At 49.5% G+C, this 25,426-nt stretch overlaps 1 protein-coding gene across 8 annotated transcripts in view; it reads left to right on the forward strand.

Moving 5' to 3' along the window:
- Positions 1–19,415, forward strand: part of HRH2 (histamine receptor H2) — a 55,083-nt gene extending 35,668 nt beyond the window's left edge. For 3 of the 8 annotated variants that reach the window (XM_078066892.1, XM_078066894.1, XM_078066893.1), the window contains exons 3-4: positions 16,536–16,698; positions 18,261–19,415. In XM_078066892.1, coding sequence (XP_077923018.1) covers positions 16,536–16,698; positions 18,261–18,317 — 220 coding nt within the window. In that variant the 3' untranslated portion in view covers positions 18,318–19,415. Of the gene's footprint in view, positions 1–1,948; positions 2,072–2,475; positions 2,675–16,535; positions 17,636–18,260 lie in introns of those variants that run through there. The other 5 variants (XR_004924610.2, XR_004924612.2, XM_036115699.2 and 2 more) reach the window with 5 other exon arrangements.
- Positions 19,416–25,426: the final 6,011 nt, after the last annotated feature.

A 25,426-nucleotide genomic window follows, 5' to 3' on the forward strand; every position in this document is an offset into this window, starting at 1 on the left:
CTGTGCAAGAACCCCTCAGAAGGAATATCTCAGATCTCCACAGACCACCCGCCCCGGGTTTCCTGGACATAAGGCCCATTGGTTTCCAAAGCCAGATGTTTTGGGGGCCTCATCTCTTCAGTGCGGGTACCAAGGGTTGAGGTGCCCAGTGTGGGGCACAAACCCCTCTCTCCTCAGAGAGAGATTCCAGACCCACAAGATCTCTCCTTATTGTGAATTATCCCACCAGGGTTGAGGTTTTTGGTGAGATCGCGTCTCCACCTCTTCTACCTGTCTTGATGTGGCCCTTTTATCCCTTGTTGTAGAGGGAAATGTCCCACTACTTTTCCATTCTTTTTCAGCAGGAATTGTTCCATATGTAACTATGGGTTACAGACTGGGTGTGTCCATTGGAGGAGGTGATTTCAGGGTCTTCCTATGCCACCATCTTGGACCGCCTTCAATCTTTCTTCCTTCCATGTAACAGTTTTATTGAGATATACTTCACATACCATGCAGTTCGAGCATTTCAGGGTACAATTCACTGGTTTTTAGTATATTCACAGAGTTGTGCTGCTATCACCACAACCAATTTTAGAACATTTTCATCACCCCCCTAAAGAAACCCTGTAGCCTTCTGTGATCATCTCCCAAACCCTGATTCCTGCCTGCCCTCCACCAAGCAACCTAATCTATTTTTATCCCACAGATTTGCCTATTTTGGACATTTCATATAATATATGGTCTTTTGTGCCCTGCTTTTTCACTTAGCAGGTTCTTTATTTCTGTTTTTTCTTCCTTTCTTTCTTCCATTCTATTTTGTGTTTTCTTTTCTTCCCTCTGTTTCTTCCTTCCTCCCCTCCTTCATCCATGGTCTGATTTCTCCTTTACCAAGCGCTTGGGCTTTATGGAAGCTTTTGGCCGTTTGTAGGCCCTGGGTGGGGAGCTCTAGGCATGAGACTATGTCAAGGACTCCCCAGGTGCCCATCCCTGCCTCCGGCCCAGGGGAGGCCCAGAACACTGTGCTCAGGCCTGCAGGGCTCACGCACATTTATGCACAGCTGCCAGGCAGAGCAGACAGGCTACAGCAAAGAGTTAATCCTTTTCATCTTCTGTCTCTTCTGAGAGTTTGGGGAATGAGATTCCTTCCCACCCCCAGAGGGGAAGTCAGGGGAAGGAGAACAGAGAAAGAGGAGGTGGGAAGCCTTTTACAGCCTTAAAAGTCACAGAGAATAAATAGTGGCCTCCCGGGAGTCACTTGAAAGGTAGAGAACTCCTCATTTAACTCCCTGGTGATTGTCCCTTTTGAGGCCAGCTAGAGGCCCCAGCTCTGCCTGGGCCATCCCTCCCCCACCCACCCCAGCTTCACGCAGACCCCTGCCCCTGCTTGTTCTCTACCTTCACTATCCACTCCTTCTGCTGCAGATCTGATGGGACATACTTTGGGGCTGCCTTCCCAGAGGCCGTGATGGGGAAGGAAGGGGAACTGTACATTTGGGGCCACTGCTAGTAGCTTTGTACCCATAAAAGAAAGGGTGAACACTCCAGGTGAACAAATTAGAGAAGGGCCCTTCTCAGGGGGATCCAGCCCCAGGGCACATGGCTTGGCAAGCAGAAGGAGGCCTGGGTTTCACCCCTGATGTGCTTGTGCAGGGACAAGGGAGGCCTTGCAGACTTTCCAGGCCCCCTGGGAAATTGCATGGCATCGGGCAGGAATCAGCCAATCTTATCTGCAACGAGCCAGATAGTAAATAGTTTGGGCTTTGCAACCCATATGTTCTTTCTTGCAACTACTCAACTCTGCCCTTAGAGTGTGAAAGCACCATAGACAGTACATAAATGAATGCGGGTGGCTGTGTTCTAATAAAACTTTATTATGGATGCTGAAATGTGAATCCTGTCTCATTTTCATCACTCATGAAATGTTATTCTTTGTTTTTTTTAAAGATTTTATTTATTTATTTGACAGAGAGAGCGAGAGAGCACAAGCAGAGAGAACAGTAGAGGGAGAGGGAGAAGCAGGCTCCACGCCATGCGGGACTCTATCCCAGGCCCCTGGGATCATGACCTGAGCCGAAGGCAGACGCTCAACCGACTGAGCCACCCAGGCGCCCCAAAATGTTATTCTTCTATTTATTCCCCCCCACCACCACCACCATTTCAACAGAAATAGGTGGTAGGCTAGATTTGGCCTACAAGCTGTAGTTTGCCAACCCTTGATGTAGGGGAAAGAAATGGGTGTCAATTTCAGCCCCAGCACTTGCTGGCTCTGTGACTTTGGGCAGGTGGCTTGTGCTCTCTGAGCCTCAGCTTGCTCATCTGCAAAATGGGGATAGAAATGTCTCCCTGCGAGGATAGCAATAAGGCTAAGCATCAATTTATGCAAAACACTTAGCACAGAGTAGATGCTTAATAAGTGGTAGTCTTTATCTCTCCCATTCTTCCTTCCTCCCTTTCCTTCCTTCCTTCCTTCCTTCCTTCCTCCCCTCTGTACAGAAGCGGCTGGGAAGTTCAAGGCAGGCTTTGTGGACTCATGTTGCAGCTGGGCCACTGAATTGTTCAAGTCCGGCCCTGACCCCTGAGTCTCACATCTGTCCTCTGAAAATGAGGGATTTGGATCAGTCCCAAGGGACAATTTCAACCATGCTTAACAAAGGAGAGATTTTATGCCAAACCCCCAATGTGTTTGTGTCAAGAATCTTCTGGCAAGGGCAGCAAAGAACATGTTTTTCATACTAATAAATCATTCTGAGTGTGGAGACAAATTCAGTAAAATGTGTCCTTGTCACGCCCCAAGCTGTGAGTGCAGATGGGGGTGCAAAGCAGGTGCACCACAGGGCTACCAAGAGAGCCCCGCCCTGGCAGATGAGGGGCCTGAATTCCTCACCGCCCCTGCTGCCGACCCGCTGTGTGGTCACATCGCTTAACCGACTGCCTTCGGCTCAGGTCATGATCTTGGAGTCCCAGGATCGAGTCCCTCATCGGGTTCCCTGCTCCTTCTCCCTCTGACCCTCCCCTGTCTCATGCTCTCTCTCTCTCTCTCTCATTCTCTCTCAAATAAATAAATAAAATCTTAAAAAAAAGAGAGAGAGAGAGAAGATCACATCCCTCTCCGAGTCCCAGTTTCCTCATCTGTCAAAGAGAGCTCAGACTTCTGGAGGCTGCCACGGCCCCTGACAAAGCAGCAATGCGTCACAGGGCTCTCTGCTTTCAGGGGTTTGTTAAACCCATAGGCGCTGTTTGTGGGTGTGTTGGGGGACAGGGATGGGGTACGCCTGAGACACGCTGTGCATTGCAGGGTGTCCATAGCCCGTGAGGCTCTCCTGGGGTTTGTGGATCACTTACTCTCTGCCCAGAGATGGGAAGGTTGGGGGCGGGGGAGTTTGTCCCAACTGGCGTAAGTGGCAGGTGGCTCGCCAGCACGCTGGTGGGTCTGCTGCTCCATACCGATCGTGTAGAAGGTTGCAGCGCGCAGGGAGGGCCACAGGCTTGGGCAGCACAGGCCCTTGAATGAGACTCCTCCCTTCTTCATTCCAGGACTGTAAAACGTGCCATTGTCACCCAGGGACTGGCATTCGGGGTGGGTGGCAAGGCAGTCCCAATGACCAGAGGATTCAGGAAACTTCCCCTTTCCACACTGACTTTGGAAACACAGTATTTATAAACACTGAATTATTGTGGAAGGGGAAACATTAAAATTGAAAGTCGAGGAGAAACCCCATTCCTGTTGCCATCTTATGCAATCCCTGAAATCATGGCTCTGTTCTCCCTTCATGTTCTTCATGAGCAGATGTGGCCTCAATATCATGGCAAAAAAGAGGTTCCATACTTGGAGTTCTTCAGCAGGCCACATGTCTCCTGTTTTAGGGGCTGCTAAGTCTTACTGAGTCATTGATTCACTCATCCTTTACCAAGGGCCCACTCCCCTGCAGGGGGTTGGGTGGGAGGGAGGGGTACACTAATGGAGGCCCTAGAAGAGCAGGGAGGGGTACAGACACACGTGATGAGTGCCCAGACCCCGTTGCTGTGGGGGCCGGGCTGGGAGTGCAGAGAAAGCCTCCTGGAAGGGATGATGTCTCAGCTGACTCCTGAGGGACAATAGGAAGTTTCTAAGCTGAGGAGCAGAGGGCCATTCTGGACAAAGGAACAGCGTGGGGAGAGGGGTGCGCTCATAGGCAATGAGATGCCGTTTAGTGCCGTGGTCTGTTGAGAGAGCGCTGAAGGCCAACCTCCCCATTTTTGCTGGCTGGTTGATCTTGAGTAAGTCCTTCCCTCTCCAAAACTCTGTCCCTATCTGAAGAGTGGGGCTGGTCCTTACAGCACCTCCATCCTAAGCTGGAGAAAGGAGCAAGGCTGTTCATGCATGTGCCCGGGACAGCAGCTTACGGTGCAGCCCTGAGCCCCCGCAGGTGTAAGATTCTTTGTTTCATTCTGCTCAGGGTGCCCACGGACCACCATTTCATGGATGGTGGAGAAGCTCTGGTCAGAGAGCTCGGTCACTTCCAGCTGGAAACACAGTGACTTTGGAAGTTGAACCAACTCAATACAAGATTCTCTCTACTCCCCCTCCATCTCCTTCCCTCCAGGGTAAGCTAAGTTCCCAGAGGCTGTCTGACCCCCAGAGCATCCTCTGGACCACAATAGACTTGTCATGCCAGTTTCTCCATCCCTGGTGTTTGTGCCATGGTTGGGCCCCAGGACACAAATGACCTGCTCCTGGGCTCTCCCTGGCACTGCTGAGGACCGACCACATTCTCTCAGGGGTTTTTACCTCTGCTGCAGGCCCCCAGCCTCCTTGGACTCCCCCAGCAGGCAGGCATCAAAGCCCGGCCACATGCTGGAGCTCACTGTAGATCCAGGAGATTTGAGGGACCTCCTGCACCCCCTGTGGGAGCAGAGGAATTGGGGTACAGGGTTAAACTGAAGCTTCCTCTCTGCCTTGTCTGCAGGGACCCCTCTTTTGTCCTGGCTTCCATTAGGGATAGGGCACAAGCCCCTGTGCTTTCAGACCCTCACACTCATCCTCCAGTGACCCCCACCTCACCTCCAGTCTGGGTTCTGACCCCAAAGGGGGGTGACGGGGTGGGGCCCACTCTACCACTTAACTCTAGGCCCCCTGCCCCAGCCCCCAGGTCATTCCTCTTCCTCTCTGGGTGGTGGGGGAACTGCTCACGTGGGCCCTTGAACACCAAATACCCTAGGACTCTCTCACTACTGTTTCTGTTTGGAGTCTAAGAAATCATCCCTGCCCACACCTGCAGTTGCTGCCTGAATGGTGGGGGGCAGCAATGACAATGGGGACAAGCAGGAGTGAGAAGCCACAGCAAGCCCTCGACATCTCAAAATAGTATCCCATCCTGCCCCACCTGAGACATCTCACACACCTGGCACATTGGCTTGCATTTAACAACTATCTACCTGGTGACGGTAACTAGTCACCACCACTGCTTTGGGAGCCGTTGAGCCTGGTGGAGTCAGACTGACCTTGGGCACATTACCTAACCTCTCCATGACTCAGTTTCTTTGTCTGTAAAATGGGGGCGTTGCCAGGACCCACTTCAAAAGGTTGTAAGGATTGAAGGAGAGAATAAATATAAAGGTCTGAGAAGAGTGCTTGGCACGTGGGGGTTCCCCAGTGAACACTGGTCCATGGCAGTTTGCTGGGGTCAGGGGAGTGCATGAGGAGCCTCATGATTGACTGAAATGTTTCCTTATTGCACTTTGCTGTAGTCTCCAGATTTTTTTGCTATTATAAGCAACCCTATGATGAACATCTCCATGCAGAGAACATTTGGTTTCTTTCAGATTATTTCCCTAGAAACTGAATTTCTGGGAACAGAATTACTGGTAGAAGGGGAAGGATATTTTAAGCGTTTTGTCACCCTTTGCCTAGTAGTTTTCTAGACAGGCTGCCAGGCTTCCGGAAGGTATCACTTCCTCGAAGCCAAGTGGGGGGAGCGTCCTGGAAGGGTTGTAAGGGGCGCTGCTGGCTGGGGCAGGGCATAGATGCAAGGAGAAGGGGCCACCAACACTGTAGGATGGGCAGAGAGGACAGGGAAGAGACGGGAGTCTTTGAAAGGGCTGAGAAGGAGCCATCAGAGAAGGGAGAGCCTGTCACACATCCACGTCCTGAACCGTTCAGAGCAAGTAAGTCTCAACCTGAAGAGACCAGCATGGCGATAACAGGGAGCTGAGCCCAGGATGCAGCACCTGATAACACCTGACCTTGGGCATACGGCAAGCCTGCCTGAGCCTCAGTTTCCCCATCTGTAAAATAGGCATGACACTTGGCCTGCCTCACAGAAGTGGGATAGAATGAGTGATCGGAAATGACTTTGAGGATTGACGTGGGTGCCATGTGGTTTTTTCCATAAGCACCCACTGGTGTAAGTGGGCAGGACTTTGGGGTTTTCTTCAGGTTTACCAAACGTTCTATAGTTTCAAGGAGAGGATTGGGCAAGCCATCCAGTCGCATGGGGAATTACTGGAGGGTTCGAGCAGCAGGGCAGGGGGAGCACAAGCCTGGGACTGGGGCGAACTAAGTGTGATCCAAAGTACATGGGGGACGCCCGGCCTCCCCGAGAGCCACTTTGTGTATAGGAAGGGATCAGGGTGGGCAGGGCATCTCCAACTTTGCAGTTGGGCCAAACGGGGCTGTCTCAAGGCTCTACCACTTACCTGCTGTGAGTCACTGGGCAAGTGACTCAAGTTCTCTGGGCCCAGACTTCCTGTTAGCGCTAAGAAGATAACAACTCTATCGTATGTGTCCTACGGGTGCTATGAGAGTTCAGTATTGAGTGCCAGACGCATGAACACTATCATCACTTTTTTATTTGGCAATGCTAGTGCAGCCCCAGGACATGGATGACATGGAGGCAAGGGAGGGGTTGAGTGGAAGTAGGGCTCCCCACACCTTCACTCCTTCAAGCAACAAGCCCAGTGTGCTGTAACATACCCAGCTCCCCTTACCAGCTGTGTGACCTGAGGCAGGTTTCTCACCTCTCTGTGCCTCAGTGTTCTCCATCACATGGGGAGAATCATAGCACTTACCCCATGGGTTTTGCGTGTGGATTAACTGAGCTCAGACTCACAAAATGCTGAGACCCAGAGCACAGGAGGCGCTCCGTGGATGGTGGCTATTGTTTGGCTGCTCTGAGGGCTTAGAGCACAGGCTTTGGACCAAGGCGACAAGGCAAGAACCCCATTCCTCTACCCACCAACTCTGCGACCTTGCTCAGGTCCCTTAATTCCACGAAGAGCTACTCCCCTCATCCGTCAAGATGTGGGTGGTGCCCATGTGGCAGTTCAAGCACCCCGGAAATGCTCAACATGATTGGAGACTGAGAGTCTTAAAGAGAACACCCATGAAAAAGGCCCGGACCCATGCCCTGCAGCCTCAGCCATCACCGTCAGTGGGAGCACCTGTGACAAAGGGTCACACTCCCTCCCCACCGGCCACCCTATGCCAGGCCCTCACTCAGGTACAATCTCACTGACCCACATAGGTGTAAGATCATGGAGAAGGGCCAGTGCTGACCACAAGCTGAGACTGTTCCTTGGCCGATCGCTGACACTCCTCGGCTCTGTAGCCTCCAGCATTGCTCCAGGGCCTGGCAGGTTACTTGCAAACTCCTCCAGCAGGCCCCTCACATTCGGGCTATGGAACCCCACTCTGTCTCCTCTCCCGCTGCATCCTCAGGCTTCTTTTGCTCCAGATGAACTAGACCTCCCTGCTCCAGAGCACAACCCACAGCTCAGGCTGCCCCCTCTGCCCAAAGAGACATACCCCCTGCCAACATCCCCATTCCATTTCCACTCATTGCCCCAGGCCCAACTCAAAGGCCACCTGCTCCACAGGGCTTCCCCTGGTCCCCGGGGCCAGAAATGGTTCTGTGCCCACCATCATCCACGTGGGAGCCAACAGCTGTTGTTTCCTATTTGAGTTTTGTTAATGAGTGACCTAGGGGCATCACTGAATCACCCAGAGCCTCAGTTTCCTGGTCTGTGAAGTGGGACACCCGTGCTTGCCTTATAGCACTGCTGGGAAGATTAACTAGAAAAAGGATGCCAAATAGCCCACTCAAGACCTAGCACGTGAGCACCCGGTAAATGCTAGTTCTTGTCAATCATTTGCTCATTCACTAGTACAATGCCTGATGCCGGCTCTGTGCCAGGTCCCTCGCTTGACTGCGAGAGTGGTAGCCAACCATTCCCTCACTGAGCTCCCAGTGCGGTCCCAGGCTGTGACCCTCCAGCATTCAGGGATGCGTGTCCTGGGAGTTCCCTAATAAAAATCCCTCTGATGAGCCCAAGGCTTTCAGACCCTCACCATCTAGTTCCTACGTCATGAGCGAAAACTTAAAAGAGGCCAATGGTTTATGACTATTACCTCTAGATCTCAACTAAGTCCCAGGGAGTTCTGGGGTGCCCTTCTTGGATAAATTTCACCTTCTCTGGCACGAAAATGAATGCAGCGTGTGTGCAAAACTCCTGCAGGAAGCCTCTGCCCAGTTCGCTGTGACGCTTGTTGTTGAAGGACAAAAGACCCCGCCACCACCCCTTCAAAGCTGATGCTGGTGTAGGCAAACCCTCTATGTTTGCTTCCAGAAAATTCTGAGAAGGGCATGAAAAAATAATTTCTTTCATGAGCAGAGGCCTGAAGTTTGGTCATTCCAGCATATCGGGTGGTATCAATTTGTGGTAGGAAACAAGGGTATATGAAGATGATGCTCTGAATGGCCTCCGGGTAGCTTGGTGTCCTGAAATGTCCACCTCATAGCTTATTTCAGAACAACCAGAAATTAGGCCTGGCCTGGAGAAGAGGGTCACCCCTGACTTTGACAAAAGCTTAAGGCAGGGGAAAGAGCCCTGGTAGGTTATGGCCGGTTCCCAGGGTACGAGAGAGCCTCTTCTCCTTTCTCTTCTCCTCCACTTCCTTTTCCCCATAAAGGAGTTTCAGTGACCCAGTTCCCAGGATGTAGGTGAAGCTGACACGTGGTGGTGACGGTTATGCTGCGTGGTTGGGCACAGCATAGTAAGAACCTGGTTTCAGAGATCAGCCCAGACCCTCAACATACAGTCCCTCAACCTCCATTTCTTGGGGACCCTGAGGAACAAAGCAGCCATGACCACACCCATTGCAAGAAACAAGGGAGGAGGAGGAGAAGCTTCCTTTCCCAGCCCCTTTCACTGAGCTCGTCCCCATTTTAATGAGGAGAGGGACTTGAGAAAGAGATGGAGTGTCTGAGACCCAACAGCAGGGGAATGAGGAAGACTCAAACCACACTCAGGGCTCCTGGTCCCAAATCTCCCGCTTTCTCCGTCCCCCCCCCCGCCGCCCCAGCACATGGCTAGTCTCAGAGGTGCTGGCTGAAATGGTCAGCGTCTCTCACTGCCCCTCCTGGGGCTCCTGTCCACGAGGTTCTTCCCGGCCTGCAGCAGGGAGGTAGAGATAGAAATAAAGCCAGCATGAGTCACCAACACAGCAGAAGGGCTGCCGGAGCGACAGGGAAGTGCTTCTGTTTCTGATGATCTGTGAATTGGGGAAGTCCGAACATGGCAGAATCACTCCTGAAACTGAGATTGATCGGGCTTTTCATTTTCACACACCTGACTGACTGAACACCTACTAGAAACTTGGACGGTGGGGCTGAAGATGAAAGATCCAGTGCGTGCCTTTCGTCTGGGAAATAGACAAGTCAATGGATAGTTAACCCAAGGAGGTCATTGCCTCAGCGGAGGGGCTATAGGAGCTAGGAGGGGATCAGCAATCCTGGGAAGCCTCAGAGATAGCTTCCCACGGGAGGCGATGCCTGAGCAGAACCTTGAAAGAGAAGTAGAAGTTGAGCAGCAACGAAGAACATAAAGACTCCAGCAACGGGACGTGTGCAAAGGCACAGACGTAAATGACAGCAGGTGCTGTGCGCATGTGGTTCTGTGTGGTCGTCGGTACCATACGCAGTAGACGGTAACGGGGAAGAGCTCTGACACTCATTACCTGTAGTCCTCACAGCAGTCCTGTGAGGTTGCTTTTATAAACTTATTTCAGAAGAGAAAACTGAGGTTCAGAGAGGGCCTGAGCAAGGCTTCCTATAGAGAGAGTAGCACTGAAACTGGATCCGGACCATGAGTGGCCGGATAGATTTTAACACCCTCAACGTGAAAAGATGGGATTCAGATTCTAGAAGTATTATTAATCGGGATACTGTTGACTGCCAGGAGCAGAAACCCAGTTAAAAGAGGCTGTGTGGGTGGGGGGCGCCTGGGTGGCTCAGTCGGTTAAATGTCCAACTCTTGATTTTGGCTCAGATCATGATCTCAGGGTCCTGAGATCGAACCCCACATCAGGCTCTGCACTGGGCGTGGAGCCTGCTTAAGATTCTCTCTCTCCCTCTGCTCCTCCCCCCACACACACACTCATGCACATGCGAGCTCGCTCACTCTCTCAAAAAATAAATTAAATAAATAAATAAATAAAAGAGGCTGGGATTGGTGGAGGTGGGGAACTGACTCATAAAACTGAAGAAAACAAGGGTAGCTTCAAGCATGGCTAGATCCAAATGTGCAAATGTCATCAGAAATTTGTCTTTCTCCAGCTTTCAACTCAGTTTTACACTGTGTTGACTTCATTCTCAGAGTCTCCCTGTGGTGCCACCAGCAGCTCCAAGTTTACATCTTCCCATCTTAGCAACTCCAGTGGAAAATGTGTCCCTTTCCTACTGTTCCAACAAAAAAGTTTCAGGCTTTCATTGGCTGGGTAGGTCATGAGTTTACCTCTGTACCCACCCCAGGAGCCAGGGCAAAGAATAAGAAGTCAACCCCACCTCACTCACATGGGCAAAGAGTGAGGAAGGCTGGCTCCCAAAGAATCAAAGTGCTATAACCAAGAGAAGGGGAATAGATGATGGGAAGGTGAAAACAACAGGTGTTTACCATAAGCACTTACTGTGTGGCAGACACATATTATGTGTTCTTGAGAACCCCATTAACATCCCCCGCTTCAAGATTTAAGGCTCAGGGCAGGATGGGCCATGGGGCTATGAAGGGGGTCAAGGAATATTAAACCTACTGGTATCTCTAGACTCTGTAATGTAATAGCGTCTACACAGTATTGGAATTTAGCTTAATGTCTCATCCCAACTTACATTTAGCATGGATGGCAAGCTAAGTAAATGAGGAGGGCTCCATGCCACTAGACTTTATTATATTAAATATGCATGTTAAAATTATTTTATAAGAGGCTAGAAATTCCACAAGGTAAGAAGGAAAGAGAATGAGGGTGGGGAAAGGGCAATCTAAAGCAAAGCAAGAAAAGATACGAAAATTTAGAAAAGGTAGGGTGAATATAAAACACAAAACCACACTGAAAAAATTAGTTAAAATATATCAGTAATCACAATATGTGTAAATGGAATAAAATGTCCAAGTAAGAAAAACAAAGGTCATCAGATATGATTTTTTAAAAATCCAAACAAATGTTTTTACAAGAAATAGACTTAAGGAAACAAAAATGTTGAAAGTTATACTTTCAAAAATACAGTATGCTAGACAAATAGTAACAAAAGGAAATTTGGGTAGCTACATTAAATCAGACAAAGTGAATCTTAAGCAAAACATTTTACTAAAGATAAAGATCGTCACCATATTTTGAAAAAGATTTTATTTACTGGAACAATAATAATTCTAAACACATACGTACCCAATAAACTAGCTTTTAAAAATATATGAAATAAATTTGAAAGAACTACAAAGAGAAATCAATCACAAACATCATAAACAATATTAAGAGTTTAGAGTGGATATTATTTTAGATGTTACAGAGATTAAGAAAGGTAATAAGAATGCTGTAATCAATTCTATGCCCCAAACAAGGGAAAACTCAGATAAAGGGAAAAGCTTCTAGCGAAACAGAACTTGCCAAAACTGACTTGCAATGAAACAGAAAACTGGAATGGTCCTGTAACAATTAAAAATAAATAAAACGAGGGGCACGTGGGTGGCTCAGTCATTAAACGTCTGCCTTCAGCTCAGGTCATGATCCCAGAGTCCTGGGATGGAGCCCCACATCGGGCTCCCTGCTCTGCAGGAAGCCTGCTTCTCCCTCTCCCACTCCCCTTGCTTGTGTTCCCTCTCTCGCTGTGTCTCTCTCTGTCAAATAAACAAATAAAATCTTTTTAAAAAAAATTAAAAACATAAAAATAAATAAAATGAATGAAACACCAGTAGTACTTGGTTTTGCAAAGGAGTTCTACCAAATACTCTAGGAATAGATCATAGATCATTCCACTTCTGCACAAACTCTATCAGAGGGGAAAAAAGGGAAACTCTCCTATTCATTTGATGAGGCCATTATTGTGTAAATTCAAAAACAAGTATGAGAAGGGAAATGATAAAAAAAAAAATGGAAAACAACTCAGATGTCCATCAACAGGTGAATGGATAAATAAATTGGAGTATTTTCACGTAATGAAATACTTTACAGCAGTGAAAATGAACTACAGGTACATGCATCAGCACAGTTTAATCTCAAAAATATAGCATTCAACAACAACAACAAAAGGTAGCTACAGAAAAAAATCATAAAACATGGTTTTACTTATATAAAAGGAAAATCTAAATTTTAAATACTTTCGGGGCGCCTGGGTGGCTCAGTCGTTAAGCGTCTGCCTTCGGCTCAGGTCATGATCCCAGGGTTCTGGGATCGAGCCCCGCATCGGGCTCCCCCTCTGCAGGAAGCCTGCTTCTCCCTCTCCCACTCCCCCTGCTTGTGTTCCCTCTCTTGCTGTGTCTCTCTCTGTCAAATAAATAAATAAAAATCTTAAAAAAAATAAAATAAAATAAAATAAATTTTAAATACTTTCAATTTGTAGTTTTAATCCTTCTTTGGATTTTTCTGGTTTTTTTTTTTTTTTTTACAAGTGGTGAATTTTTTTAAAATCCAGAGTAAATTATAGTTATTACATAAATTAATGCTTATTACCTAAGTGTTAATGATTGAGATGTATGCTGAGAGATTATGTATGCCAAAAACCACTAACTGCATTAAATAATCAAAATTTTAGTATCTGAAACTGTATTAACTGATAAATAAGCCAATATTTTTCTCTTTTTTTAAGATTTATTTATTTATTTGAGAAAGAGAGAGAGCGTGCTCAAGCAGGGAGAAGGGCAGAGGGAGAGAGAATCCTCAAGCAGACTCCCCTCTGAACGTGGAGGCTGTCTCAGGTTGGGGCTGGATCCTGGGACCCCGAGATCAGGACCTGAGCCAAAACCAAGAGTCGGATACTTAACTGAGCCACCCAGGCACTCCAATAAGCTAGTATTTTTCAAGCCTCTATATGCACTCAAAATGTCAAATAGGTGGCAGGTCCTCCCGGGCATGTTAAACTTGTGTTTGCAGTTATAAAATATTGTAAAAGTTGTTTTGTTTATAGGTGCAAAGTGTTGTAGAGGGTTGTTATGATCATAAAGTACAGAAGGTTGGTTGTGTTTACAGTTATAAACTGTTGTAGAAGGTTGTTTTGCTGAATATATTATTACTGGAAATAGTCAACCTCAAATAATACTCTGTGTTGTTGTATTAGACAAAAGTCTTTTTTTTTATTTGTAAAGAGAGAGTGAGAGCAATGGGGGAGGGGCAGAAGGAGAATGAGAGAGAGAATCCCAAGACCCTAAATCATGACCCTGAGATCATGACCTGAGCGGAAACCAAGAGTCGGATGCTTAACCAACTATACCACCCAGGTGCCCCTGGATAAAAGTCTTGGTTGGAAGTGATAGTAATTCAGTTGGATAGCCATCGACTGCCTTTGTGCTCCTAGCTTCTCTGCCTCATAAGAAAGATGCAGTAGTCATGGGAAGGACTCTCTTTCTTCTGGGTTGAGTTCTGAACTCACATCTCAAGCAGTCACTGTTGCCACATGGAGAGGTGAATCCAAAAGCATCCTCTAGGGAATGGGGCCCGATGATGCTGTGGGGACTGAATGGTTGCCAAAGGAAGGCGTTTGAGGCAGAGAAATCACATTTATCCATCAAGGTTCATTTCAAGATGATTGTCATCCACGAACAGCCTTGCTCCAGACAGACAATCCAGATTTAGCCCCCATTTGGAAAATGACAATATTGCTGAATTAATTGTTATTTTGTAAAAAGAATAAAGCTGTAATTTGCAGCCCCCCACCTCTGCCAAAATAATAAAAAATAAATAAATAAATAAATAAATAAATAAATAAATGCAGGCAGAACACCACAATATGATGTTTCAGGATACCTAAGTATTTGCTAAAACAAGTCCGGTACTGGTAAATTCTGTCCCTTAACCTGAGAGGTGGTTATGCTGGTCTCCATTTCAGTATTCCTTGGTAGTCTTTAAACCATGCATATTTGGCTTTTATACGGTCTCTTTGGATGTATGATGTATTTCATTTAAAAATACTTAAAGACAGAATCAATATGTAACAAAAAGATATGTCTGAGTAGAGGAGTTATTTGAGATGTTTATCTTCTTTGTTTTGTTAATCTCTATGTCCTGAATTTTTTATAAGGAACATGTGATATTTCCATAATAATATTATTTTAAGTCACCTGTAAGCTCTTTACAAGGGAGCTGGTTATTTCCTAGCCAAAGCCAGCTTTTCTTTGATGATGTCAGTGAAAGTCGCTTGACCAGAGCTGCGTGTGGAATGTTAACCCAAGGGTAGATACCTGCCTGCCTGGGCAAATATGTACACTGCTAGCATGGAGAATGGGGCCTCTGAAGTGCCAGGGGTATATAACCTTGAGGTCCAGGTGAGGGCACGTGTTCTGGGGAGGGAAGGGCTGGCCAAACCTCCAGGGAGAGCTTGGGCCACTCACAGCCTTCAGCAGTGGCTAAGCTGGAGCATACCTATGCACTGAGCGAAGCTTGGGTGTCGGGGGCTTCTCTCATCTGTGTCTTACAAAGTCAGGCGTCCAAATCCACAACCCCCATCTATCTAACAGATGCTAAAGGGAAGCTCGATGCTCTTACCTCTCTCTATGTAGAAAGGAGGAGGAGCAGGGAGTTTGATTCCTCTGGCAGCCAGATTACCTTAACAGATGATGGGGGGAGCTGAGGCCAGGTGTGATCTTCAGAGGACATCCCAAGGAACCGCAGGGGGTCTCAGGGCCAAGCAGCGGGTGGCTCCCAGCTTGAAACTGACAAGGAAAGCTACCACTCCAGCCTAGGCAGGGAAGCCAGAAAGTAGGTAGCGTTCGTGGTTTTAGACATAGCTGAAGCCAGATTTTGTCCTGCCCTGGGGCTGCAGAGACCCCAGACAGAGTCTCTAGGGCCACCATGCAGTACTCAGCTTCTTCTGTGTTTGGGCTAAGGGGAAGCTGGGATGGGTCGGGGACTTGGAACGGCACTCCCCAAACCAGGGCCGCTTGCACATTGCCTTCCCCATCCAGTCCAGCCCGTAGTCTTCTCCCACCTGCATTATAGGCACTTAAAGCTCTATACCAACTCACTGTTTTCACTGAAATACATGAGGAAACTTTATATTGTCCCCATAAATGGAAACACAGTATCACTGGTGGAAAACAGAACCCATGAGCATAGATACAATGACACAAAACAATGTCATCAAAGTCTGACCAGACCCAATTGCCTGATTAAAGCTCTGAGCCTGCCTCCTGTTCTCTGTTCTAAAGGGAGATCTGCAGATGGTGCGGGCTGCAAACACAGGAGCGCCACCCTGAGCCTTTCCCTCTGCCTTGAAATAAACGTGATAAAGGAATTCTTACTCACTGAAAGTAGCTCAAGAGAAGAACAGGTCTGCCATCCGCACCTTAGCAGGCAACAGCGCAAAGGAACTCTGTACGCCCAGAAGGGAGGGAAATCCTCTTCTTGCTAAAAATATATGCCAAATACTTTGTTAAAAACTTTCCTACCAAGCTTTTGGCTAACTCAGTCTTCAGTGATCTATTCTTTGATCAGATCGACCCAACAGACGTTAGCTGAGGAACTACTATATACCAGCGATAATTGCCGGGGGCTAGCGCCTTCGGGGAGCACACATTCTGATGGAGACAGATGCGCTCACAACTGATTTTAATGCAAGGCTGAATAAATCTGTGTGTCTTCTCCCAGCCTCCCTTCAACCCATGCAAGGCATACCGCCGATGTTCTGGAATCATTTCACTAAGAGTGAGAAACAGCAAATATTAATTGGGCTCCTATTGCGAGCCAGGCAAGGTGTGGGATACTTTTGTACCTATTTTATAACACTTAATCCTTCCAAGAATTGGAAAGGTGGCTGTTTTTTCCTCCACTTGGGGTTCAGAGGAGTTAAGGGGTGCACGGCATGCTGGAAGCAGGCCTGAGATCTGAAAGGTCTCCTGAATGCTCTCCCCCGTGGGTTGAGGGAAGAAGTCCCTGCTGCATGTGGGCTGCCCTGCTGGCCAAGGAAGGGCCCCCACCCCACCCCCCACCCTTCCCCAGGCTGGCAGAGAAGAAGCAAAGGCCAGAGGTGGGCCCTAGGCCCTCTGGCCTTGCTCTGTGGTCACCTCAGCCCTGACCTGTGCTTGTGTCTCCTCAGGAAGCCAGCGCTATCCTGCACTGTGTGCTCCAGCAATCTTCTAAGCTGCTGCAAGAGTCTGTGGGGGCTTAGGTTCCTCCAGAGACACATGAGAGGCCCCTCAGAGGAGCAACCAGGCGAGCCACTGTCCGAGGAGCCACTGAGGACACCACCCCAGGAAGCGGTGAGGACTCTGCCCTCCGAGGCTGTCTAGACCCGGCCCAGGACACAGAAGACACTGCTTCTGGTCACCAAGATTTGACTCCTGGAGCCCAAAGGAGGTCCCAGAAGCCCCCAGAGCCACCCTAGCCTGAGTCTAGGGACTCCCGGAGCACACAGCGGGGTGCTGGGGTCCTCGGGTCTAGTGCGGAGCAGCCTGTTCTGTGCTCAGCATCCCCAGCAGATGTTCAGAACTCTCCTGGGCCTGGGTCCGCTGAATCCCATGGGTTCAAAGCTCACGTTGGTGCTGGCCCTGAGTCATGAGCAGAGGTGGCTGGGCATGGCGGACGCGTGCACAGGTGTGTGCGTGGATTTGTACACGCAGGAATGCGCAGGCCCTCTGAGCACAGCAGAGGGTGTTGCCATAAAGAGTTAGCTCTCACTCTCGCACAGGTTCTGTAGGATGAAGGGAAGGAAAGGCGAGGGAAGGGAAGGGAAAGACAGGAAGGAAATTAGCCTTTCCTGAGCACCTGCCGCGTGCCAGGTACCTCCTCTGCTTGAGCTCGCGTAATCCTTATAACACGTGGTAAGAATCACCAACCTGCTTCACAGAGGTAGAAACTGAGGCTCCAGGAAGACCGGGGCCCGCCCCAGGGCTCTCAGCTAGCACGCGAGCCTGGCTCCTAGGAAGCGCTCGAAAAATAGTTGTCGAGGGAAGGAAGGAACGGGAGCATGGGCAAAGAGCCAGGCCTCGAGCCCACGCGCTTGACTTGACATTGCACTGCTGCTCAGGAGAGAGATCAAGGTGTTTGCTTGACTCAGCCTAGCCTTCTCTTAGCGGGGCTCCGCTCCGGAGCCTGAGGGGTGCCTTCATGCCGCAGTCCTGCCCCTCTCTGGTGCTGTTCATCAACAAGAAGTGGTGCGGAGCAGAGCCAAGGCGGGGCAGGTGGGGGGGCGGGCGGTGTGCCAGAGTCAGCGAGAGATGGCATTGGGGGGCGGGGCCTGGGGGGAGGGAGTCGACCCCACAGCGTCCTCTGCTGGATGTGTGACCTTGGGTGCATCGTAGTGATCTCTCTGAGCAGCTCTTGACTCCTCCATCCAAGGGGGTAAGATCCCCTTTGCTATTTACAGGGTTGTTGAAGAGACCCAAGGAGGTGGGGGTGGTGACACCCCGAGAAACGAGGGTGGGCATGGACTCTCCCTGCTAACCCCGGCCCCTCCCGGAGCCCGCTCCTCCCTTGGTTCCAAGAGCCGCCGCCGGTGGCGTCCCCCTCCGTGCGCACCCAGGCCTTCTCTGCCCTCTGGCGGCTCACTGTCCTCTCCCCGGCTGTCAGGTGTGCCGGTCCCATGAGCCTTCTCTTCTCACTGCGATTTCTCTGCCTCTGTGGCCTCGTCTGCACCCTCGTAACCGAAGTCACCAGGAGACTTAGCTGTGAGGAGATTACTCCCAGGTTTGTGCCTGGAGCCCGGGCTTCCTTTGGGAGTTTTCCACCCGACCCCTCTACCTGGGTGTTTCGAAGGCACCTCACTTTTAGCACGTCTGCAGCCACACTCCTGACCGTTTCCCTGCACCTGTTCCTCTGCCAGGTCCCCCGTCTCAGACAGAAGTCTGCCACTGGCTTCGCAGCCCGAGGTCAGCCTTAGCTCCTCGTGGTCACTTGTCCCAGGCCCCAGCTGCACAGGCACCCACCATCTGCTTGATTCTGTCCGCACTCGGCCCCACTGCCGTCCTTGGTCAGGACAAATGAGACAGCTGCCTGACAGCTCTCCACGTTCCCCACTGGCCTCCGACCAGCCCCCCCACCCAGCAGACACAGCGGGCTGTGCGAAACTCGGACGTGCTCACACGGCACACACAGGCGACCATCTTTCTCCTGGCCCACCGGCCCTGCGTGCTCAGGCCTGCAGGGCCCTCCAGCCTCCTCCTGCCACGTTCCCCTCTGTCTCTTCACCCCAACCCGCCTGGCTTCTCCTTTCTATTTGTTTATCCTCCTGCTCCTAGCCGCCGCAGGGCCACGCACAAAGCTGTTTCCATGACGTGGAATGCTCTTCCCACCCATCTGACCATGAGAGCTCAGCTGAAATACCACTTCTTGAGGAAGTCTTCCTTGACCCACCCCATTAGGTCAGGCCTCCCACACACACACACCCCAACTGTCCTCAGAAGCCACTGCGTGTTTGTAATTTACAGTCATCCGTGTGACTCCCTCACCCTCGTCTGTCTCCCCCACTCAGGAGGTCATGGGCCCTGCCTATTTCTGTTGACCTTTGTATGTCTAGTCCCTAGAAGGGTGTTTGGCACCTAGTAAGGGCTTTAAGCAGTTTATCTGCCAAAACACCTGAAGGCATGGTTTGCCCCCAGTGACCCTCAGAGGTGCTCAGTCTCTTGGCTGGATTCCTTCTGGAAGCCCCAGAGTCCCCTCCTAAGCGGTTTTCCCAGGAGTCTGAGGCAGGTGGGTCTCGAAGTCATGGCCAAGTAGTTGGAGGCATAAGACCCAGTCGGGCTCGTCACAGTCTCAGCTGTTCAGGGCTCCAACCCAGCGTGCCCACACACCACCCGCCATGGCAGAGGCCTCTTTGGGTCTGTGTCTGAGCTGCCCCCACCCTTCTGGAGGCTCCTGGGAGTCTCTGCTGGCTGCAGAAGTGGGGCACATGCTGTCTAGAGGAGGGGAGCATCTGTGATGGGCCCCCAAATCCATGTTCTGTGTTACCATCATGTTCCAATAAAGCTATCAAAACAGATGCTGCCTCGCGGTTTTATTTTTTAACTTCCTGGTGAGGACTACTCCCCAAACTTGATCACACGGTGTGTCTTAATTTAGAAGAGGAGTTATGGTAAAATACTGGGGTAAAGGCCAACTTGGCAGTTGCCTTAAAAAGTCAAGGAGTTCTCAGGGGACTATAGAAACACCACACTGGCGATGAAGGACGGGCTGGTCAGAAGGATCAGGCCTTTGTCCTGCTTCCCCGGTGAGCCAGGTACATGACGGGCGCTCAGTAAGGGTTTGCAGAAGGCCATGTGCCCACGATTGTCAGCCGCAGAGATGCCTGTGTTAAGGAAGAGAAAAAGACATCTTCAAAATGGAAAACTTGTCAGTCGAGGAAGTCTGCAGTAGGGTAGGTGGTTGAGGAGCAAGTAAGAGGCCGCCAGATCAAGAAGAGGTTCATGGATGTGGGGCCAGGAAGGAATACCAAAGGCACCGAGGAAAGGGTTTGGAAGATGAAGGAGGGAGCTGACCAGAGTCGAGATCAGCAGTGACCGTGTCCCCTGGGAGGGAAGGGAGGAGGCCAGAGGAGGCTGTGGAATCCTGAACTTTGGGCCTTGCAGCGAATGCAAAAAGGCACACCTGGATGAATGTCCACAGGAGGCAGAGAAGAGATTGTGAGTTCATCTCAGTCAAAGCTTATGGGAACTGACTGGCTCAAAGTGGATTTTTTTTTAAGATTTTATTTATTTATTTCAGGGAGAGAGAGAGAGAACATGAGCGGGGTGAAAGGCAGAGAGAGAAGCAGGCTCCCCGCTGAGCAGGGAACCCGATGCGGGACTTGATCCCGGAATACCGGGATTATGACCTGAGCCTAAGACAGGCACTCAACCGACTGAGCCACCCAGGCGCCCCTCAAAGTGGATTTTAATATGGGTTTTTTCAGGGGAGAAAAGACAAAGCTGTGTTAAGGGAGACCTGGGAAAGATGAGAGCAGCCGATGGAGTCAATAGCTGGTATTAAGCAGTTCTATGTGGATGGAAGGAAATGACAGGGAAGTGTCCCGTGAACTATAGCAGTGGGGGTGATGAATAGTGGGGCACTATATAGGCAGCCAGCCAGGGCTGGAAGCCTGGGAATTTTTCCAGAATCCTATTCCAACAGGTGTAGATTCCACCAATAGGAAGCCGAAGAGAAGCAAAACCATTATTGCTAACTAGGCAAACAGGGGAGGGGCGGGGGAGGGAAAAAAGACCAGGGAGTCTAGAAGGGCTTACCTCAGAGAGCGAGAGCAGGCTCCCGAGGCAGCTGCATTGGGAGCATGGGTAATGGGATGGCTTGCAAGGGTCTTCATCAGGAGGGGCTAAAATGATGAGGTCTGTGTTATGGAAAGATCATTCAGACTCCAGTTTGGAAAATTCAGGAATGAGGAGGTCTGTTATGGAACGATCCTTCATTCTCCAGTTGAGGGAGCAGCCCCACTGCTGGGAAGGGTGGACTGTAGCATTTTATTAGGATCTACTACTGGCTCTACTGCAGACTGTGGGCTCCATGCTGGGAACCCAAAGGAACGGACCCTCCCCACCCCCCAGAGAGACTGGCCTGTACCAAAATTACCAGGGAATCATGCAAAGAATGGGACATGGGGGCCAGTGCTGGGGTGGCCAAGGTGCGGGGTGCGGAGTGTAGGAGGACGTGGCCACGGCAGCCGTGACCGTCTGAAGGGATGCATTCCTGGGGCATGCTGGGGCTGTGCTGAAACTCAGAAGTGTGGTGGATGGGAGGGAGTGCTCAGTAGCCCAGATTGAGGGAATCCATCTGGAGTCTCATCTCAGCTAAGTAGCCAGCAATTCACCTTTGCTGACCCAACTCCATCTGGGGCTTGGAGGGCGAATTTATCATCTTCACTGTCCATTTGAGGGAGCTTTTCCCAGGCCACCCAAGCAGGAAATGATAGCCAAGGACACACATCTCTCAGAATTCCAAGCATTCCAGTGATAATTCAGGAGCCTTCAGTGGTCACTAACAGCTTGGAGGGTGACTGGGAGGAGCTCCCCTACACCCAGCCAGCAGCTCTAAGGCGTTCATAATTTGTTATTTTTGGGGAGCATTGCAGATGTTGGTGTCATGTCCCAACCTCCCCACTCGGGGTCACACAACACAACATGGCTTCTCTCATGCCCTGAGATACCACTGCACAAGCCCGAGCACGGGTCCGGCTGGACCAGAGCCCTCACTTGCCGGGGCCTGGCCAGGGTTCTGTGTGCCTAGTAGTCCTGGCAGGATGCCCAAGGAAATAGAGCCCCAGAAGGACCAGCAGCCTGGGCTGTGTGCCTCACGGATGACCCTATCCTTTGCTTTCAACTGACATTTATGAGACCCTTCCTGTGCCCAAACATGATGTCAGCCCCTCCACAGACACCAGCTCATTTCTTCCACCAGTCAGCCCTGGCAGGTAGAGGCTCACATCCCCACCAACTGGGGCCTGAAGAGGAACACAAAGTGCCCAGAGTTAAAAACCTAATTATGTGACACAGCTGAGGTTACAATTCAGACCCTCTTGTCTTCAAAATTGTAACACTACAGAGAAAGCCAGAGTCCCTTTGACCACCCCTCCCCGTGCTTTCCCCTAGCACTTCCCTTTGAGAAACCACTGCTACCCAGTTGGCTGCGTGGTGTTCAGTTCCGTTTTGTTTGCTTCTCAACACAAACGTTATGCTCTACTTTACGAACTGAATTCAGCAATGTGTCTTCAAGGTTCAACCACATTAACCCATAAAGGGCTCCTCCATTATTGTTAACCGTCAGAGAGTGTGCCATGGTGTCCCCCTAGCCAGGAATATTTGAGTCATTTCTAACTTGTAGCTGTTTAAACAATACTATGTTGATCGTCTGACAATATTTCCTTGTGCACATATGCAAGTAGGTTTTGGTGGTGGTGGTGGTGGTGGTGTATGAATGTGTTTAGCATACCGACAGGTGTAATTCTGGAAATGGAGTATTCATGTTGCCCAGTAGCCCTTCAGAGAAGCACAGATCATCCAAGCTCCCACCAACAACCCGTGGAGGTGGAGGGCCTGGGTCCCTACAGCCCCACCCACCTGGGTCTTTTCTATCATGCGCTGTGGCTTCTTTCATCCCCTAGAAGTTAGAATATTCCCCCTAGAGATACGTTACCTCCAGCGAGTGCAGGACGGGACATTTAACTGGAAGAAATTCCCAGAACTTTCCTTGGGCTCACCCCAGGCTTTCTATGAGCTCTACCAAATCTTGCTTTCCTCCTGTGGGTCTCCATGGAGGAAGCCAGCCTTCCAAGTCACACAGCTGGTGAGAGATGTATCAACTCACAATGGCCACAGTAGTGCTCATAACAAGCATGCCCAAATTCTCCCAGAAAATGACAGTAAACATTTATTTAGCTCATGAATCTGTAGGCTGGCTAATCTAGGATGTGTTCTGCTCGGTGGTTTAGCTTTGTTCCACATGCCTGCCATCCTCTCTTGGGACCAGTAGGCCCACCTAGGCATGTTCTTGTCATGGAAATGGCAGGGGCACACAAGACAGCAAGCCCAGCAGCACAAGTGCATTTCAAGTTCCCAAGCATCTTGTCTACAAACACATTAGCTAAAGCAAGTCCCATGGCCAAGTCATGCATAGAGCGAGTAAATTTACTCCTCCCATGGAATTGAGGTAGAGGTGGAGGTGAGTGTTACTAGATGACCATCTAATCCACCGCAGCGGCAGAGCCTAGATAGGAACTGAAATCAGCCCAACTCCAGAGCTCTGCAGAGCCAGGGCCTTTCAGATAGAGGAGACATGGGTCTCCTAGTGCCTGGCAATTCCTGGGAGCTCTCTAAGCTTCCCTACTCCCTAGTAATACAGTTGCTTCCAGTCTCTTACACACCCTATGTTCATTCTCTACCCTGGCCTGCAACAGTATGTCTAAGACTCAAATCTGGGCCCTGGCACTGACTTCCAAATGTCATGCTCCAACAGGGAAGAGAGAGGGAAGCCTCACATACCCTGAGCTCAATCTAGGATGCAAGATCCAAGTCAGGGCTGCCCTGGGCACCCAATGTCTCATAGAGATTTAGGGACAGAGTTCATTCTGATTTTACTCCAGACTCTTCTCCCAGAGAAACAGTGTGCCTCTGATCTGGGGGGTTGAGCCAGACAAGGCAATGGGAGTGACAGACACAGTCCTCTCTGACCCTCACTTTCTCATCCATGAAGTGGTGGTACTGGGGACATTTTTCTTTATGCTATTTATAACCTAACTGCTTTTTCAAGAGAAGGTCCCTTTATTGATAAATGGGTCCCCTTTGTTCTGTTAAGCACCTAGTTGAATCTGAAAATGCATTTATCTGCATAACAGTGGGGAAAAAATTTGGAGTTCCTGAGGCACAGTCTGGGGTGGCAGATGGTGAAGAGAAGCTATGGGAAAAGAGGAAAAAAACAAGAGCCACTAAAATGGGGACAGGGTGATGTTAATCAGGCACGTTCTCAAATGCCATTTTGAGGAAAGGGGAATGCCTAGTGTTCATTTTATAGTTGTACACATTGATGTGATGCAAACCATTCTCCATCTCTCTTCCTACAAAAGAAATCTCCAGGAAAGTTCACTGCACTCATGCATATTTTGTGTGAGTGGCTTTTGGGGGGAATTTAGGAAGGGAGTGGAGTTTCACATGTGGGTCCACAAAGAACATAATGGAAGGGGCCCCAGAGGAAGCAGGTGCCCGGAGCAGAGGAGAATTTGAGAATCTGAGCCCTTTGGGAAGGCACCAGAGTCTCCGGGAAGGCTGTAGACTTCCTGGGCGGTGGGGGGGGGGGGGGGGGGGGGTGTATCAAAACAACCTTGTCCAGATCTCAAGGGATAGGGAGGCCCCATATGTCATTTTGGTTACACAGGGGTAATAAAATCTACCTTGCATGTTGAGGTTTAAGATTAAGGATTAAGGTTTAAGGATTAAGAGATATGATCAGTAAAGACATCCGATGAATACATAGAGACAACGATTATTTCAGGTGAATTTTCCTCATGGTTACATCCTCAGAAAATGGCTGTCTCACAAATGCCACACACAACATGACAGGGTCTTCCAGTTTGAAGATCATGTCTCACACAGCATAAAATGCTAAACACTGGGTGGGTCTAAGCAGGTGTTTCAAACAGTCTGGAACAGTTTTGACTCATATCACAAATGAGAAGAGGAGAAGGGGTATCTTCTCAGTTCTCTGTGCTTACATCTCCCCTGAAACATGTCACGACAGATAGACCCAGCCCAAGGTGAACTGTGGCTTGAGCCAGCCAGCCAGCCAGAGTAGGAGCCCTGAAACATCATGCAGATAACTACAAATATGTTAACTCAGGTTTCCAGAACCATTCTTCTATTGTAGCTGGCAAATTGTGCATTGACCCCTACAATTCCAACAAAGAAAATGGCTCCCCATTGTGGAATTTTTAAAAATACCTTGCTGTGCTGATCCTTCTGTGGGTATTTTTTTTATTAAGGTATAATTCACAGACCATATAATTCATCCTTTAAAGTACACAATTCAGCACTTTTAGTATATCCACAAAGTCGTGCAACCATCACCACTGTCTGATTCGGGAACACTTCCATCATCCCAGAAAGAAACTTCCTACCCATCGGCAGTCACTCCCCCAGCCCCTGACAACCACCAATCTCCTTTCTGTTTCTATGGATTTGCCTGTTCTGGACATTTGGCTGTATACACGTGCCATCAGAGCAAGCTTGGCGTCCACAGCGACGGCTGCTGAAATTCCAAAACCCAGTCGTTCCTGCTGCTTACCAATTTAAAAAAAAGGATTATCTAAAATTAAAACTCTTTACTATGCCTCCCACTAGTTATTTGATTTGGATCTTCCCAAAGGCAGGCTAAAGAAGGAAAAATAACCACCAAAAAAAAGGAAATGTTTTGCTGGAGTATTTTCAGAACTGACTCGCTGGGACCATAGACGTGAATGCGTTGACTTTCTTTCTGTATCTAGTTTTTGTTACAGAAAAATCCGTTTTCCCTCGG

This window comes from Halichoerus grypus, chromosome 2, assembly GCF_964656455.1.
Source record: "Halichoerus grypus chromosome 2, mHalGry1.hap1.1, whole genome shotgun sequence".
NCBI lineage: Eukaryota > Metazoa > Chordata > Mammalia > Carnivora > Phocidae > Halichoerus > Halichoerus grypus.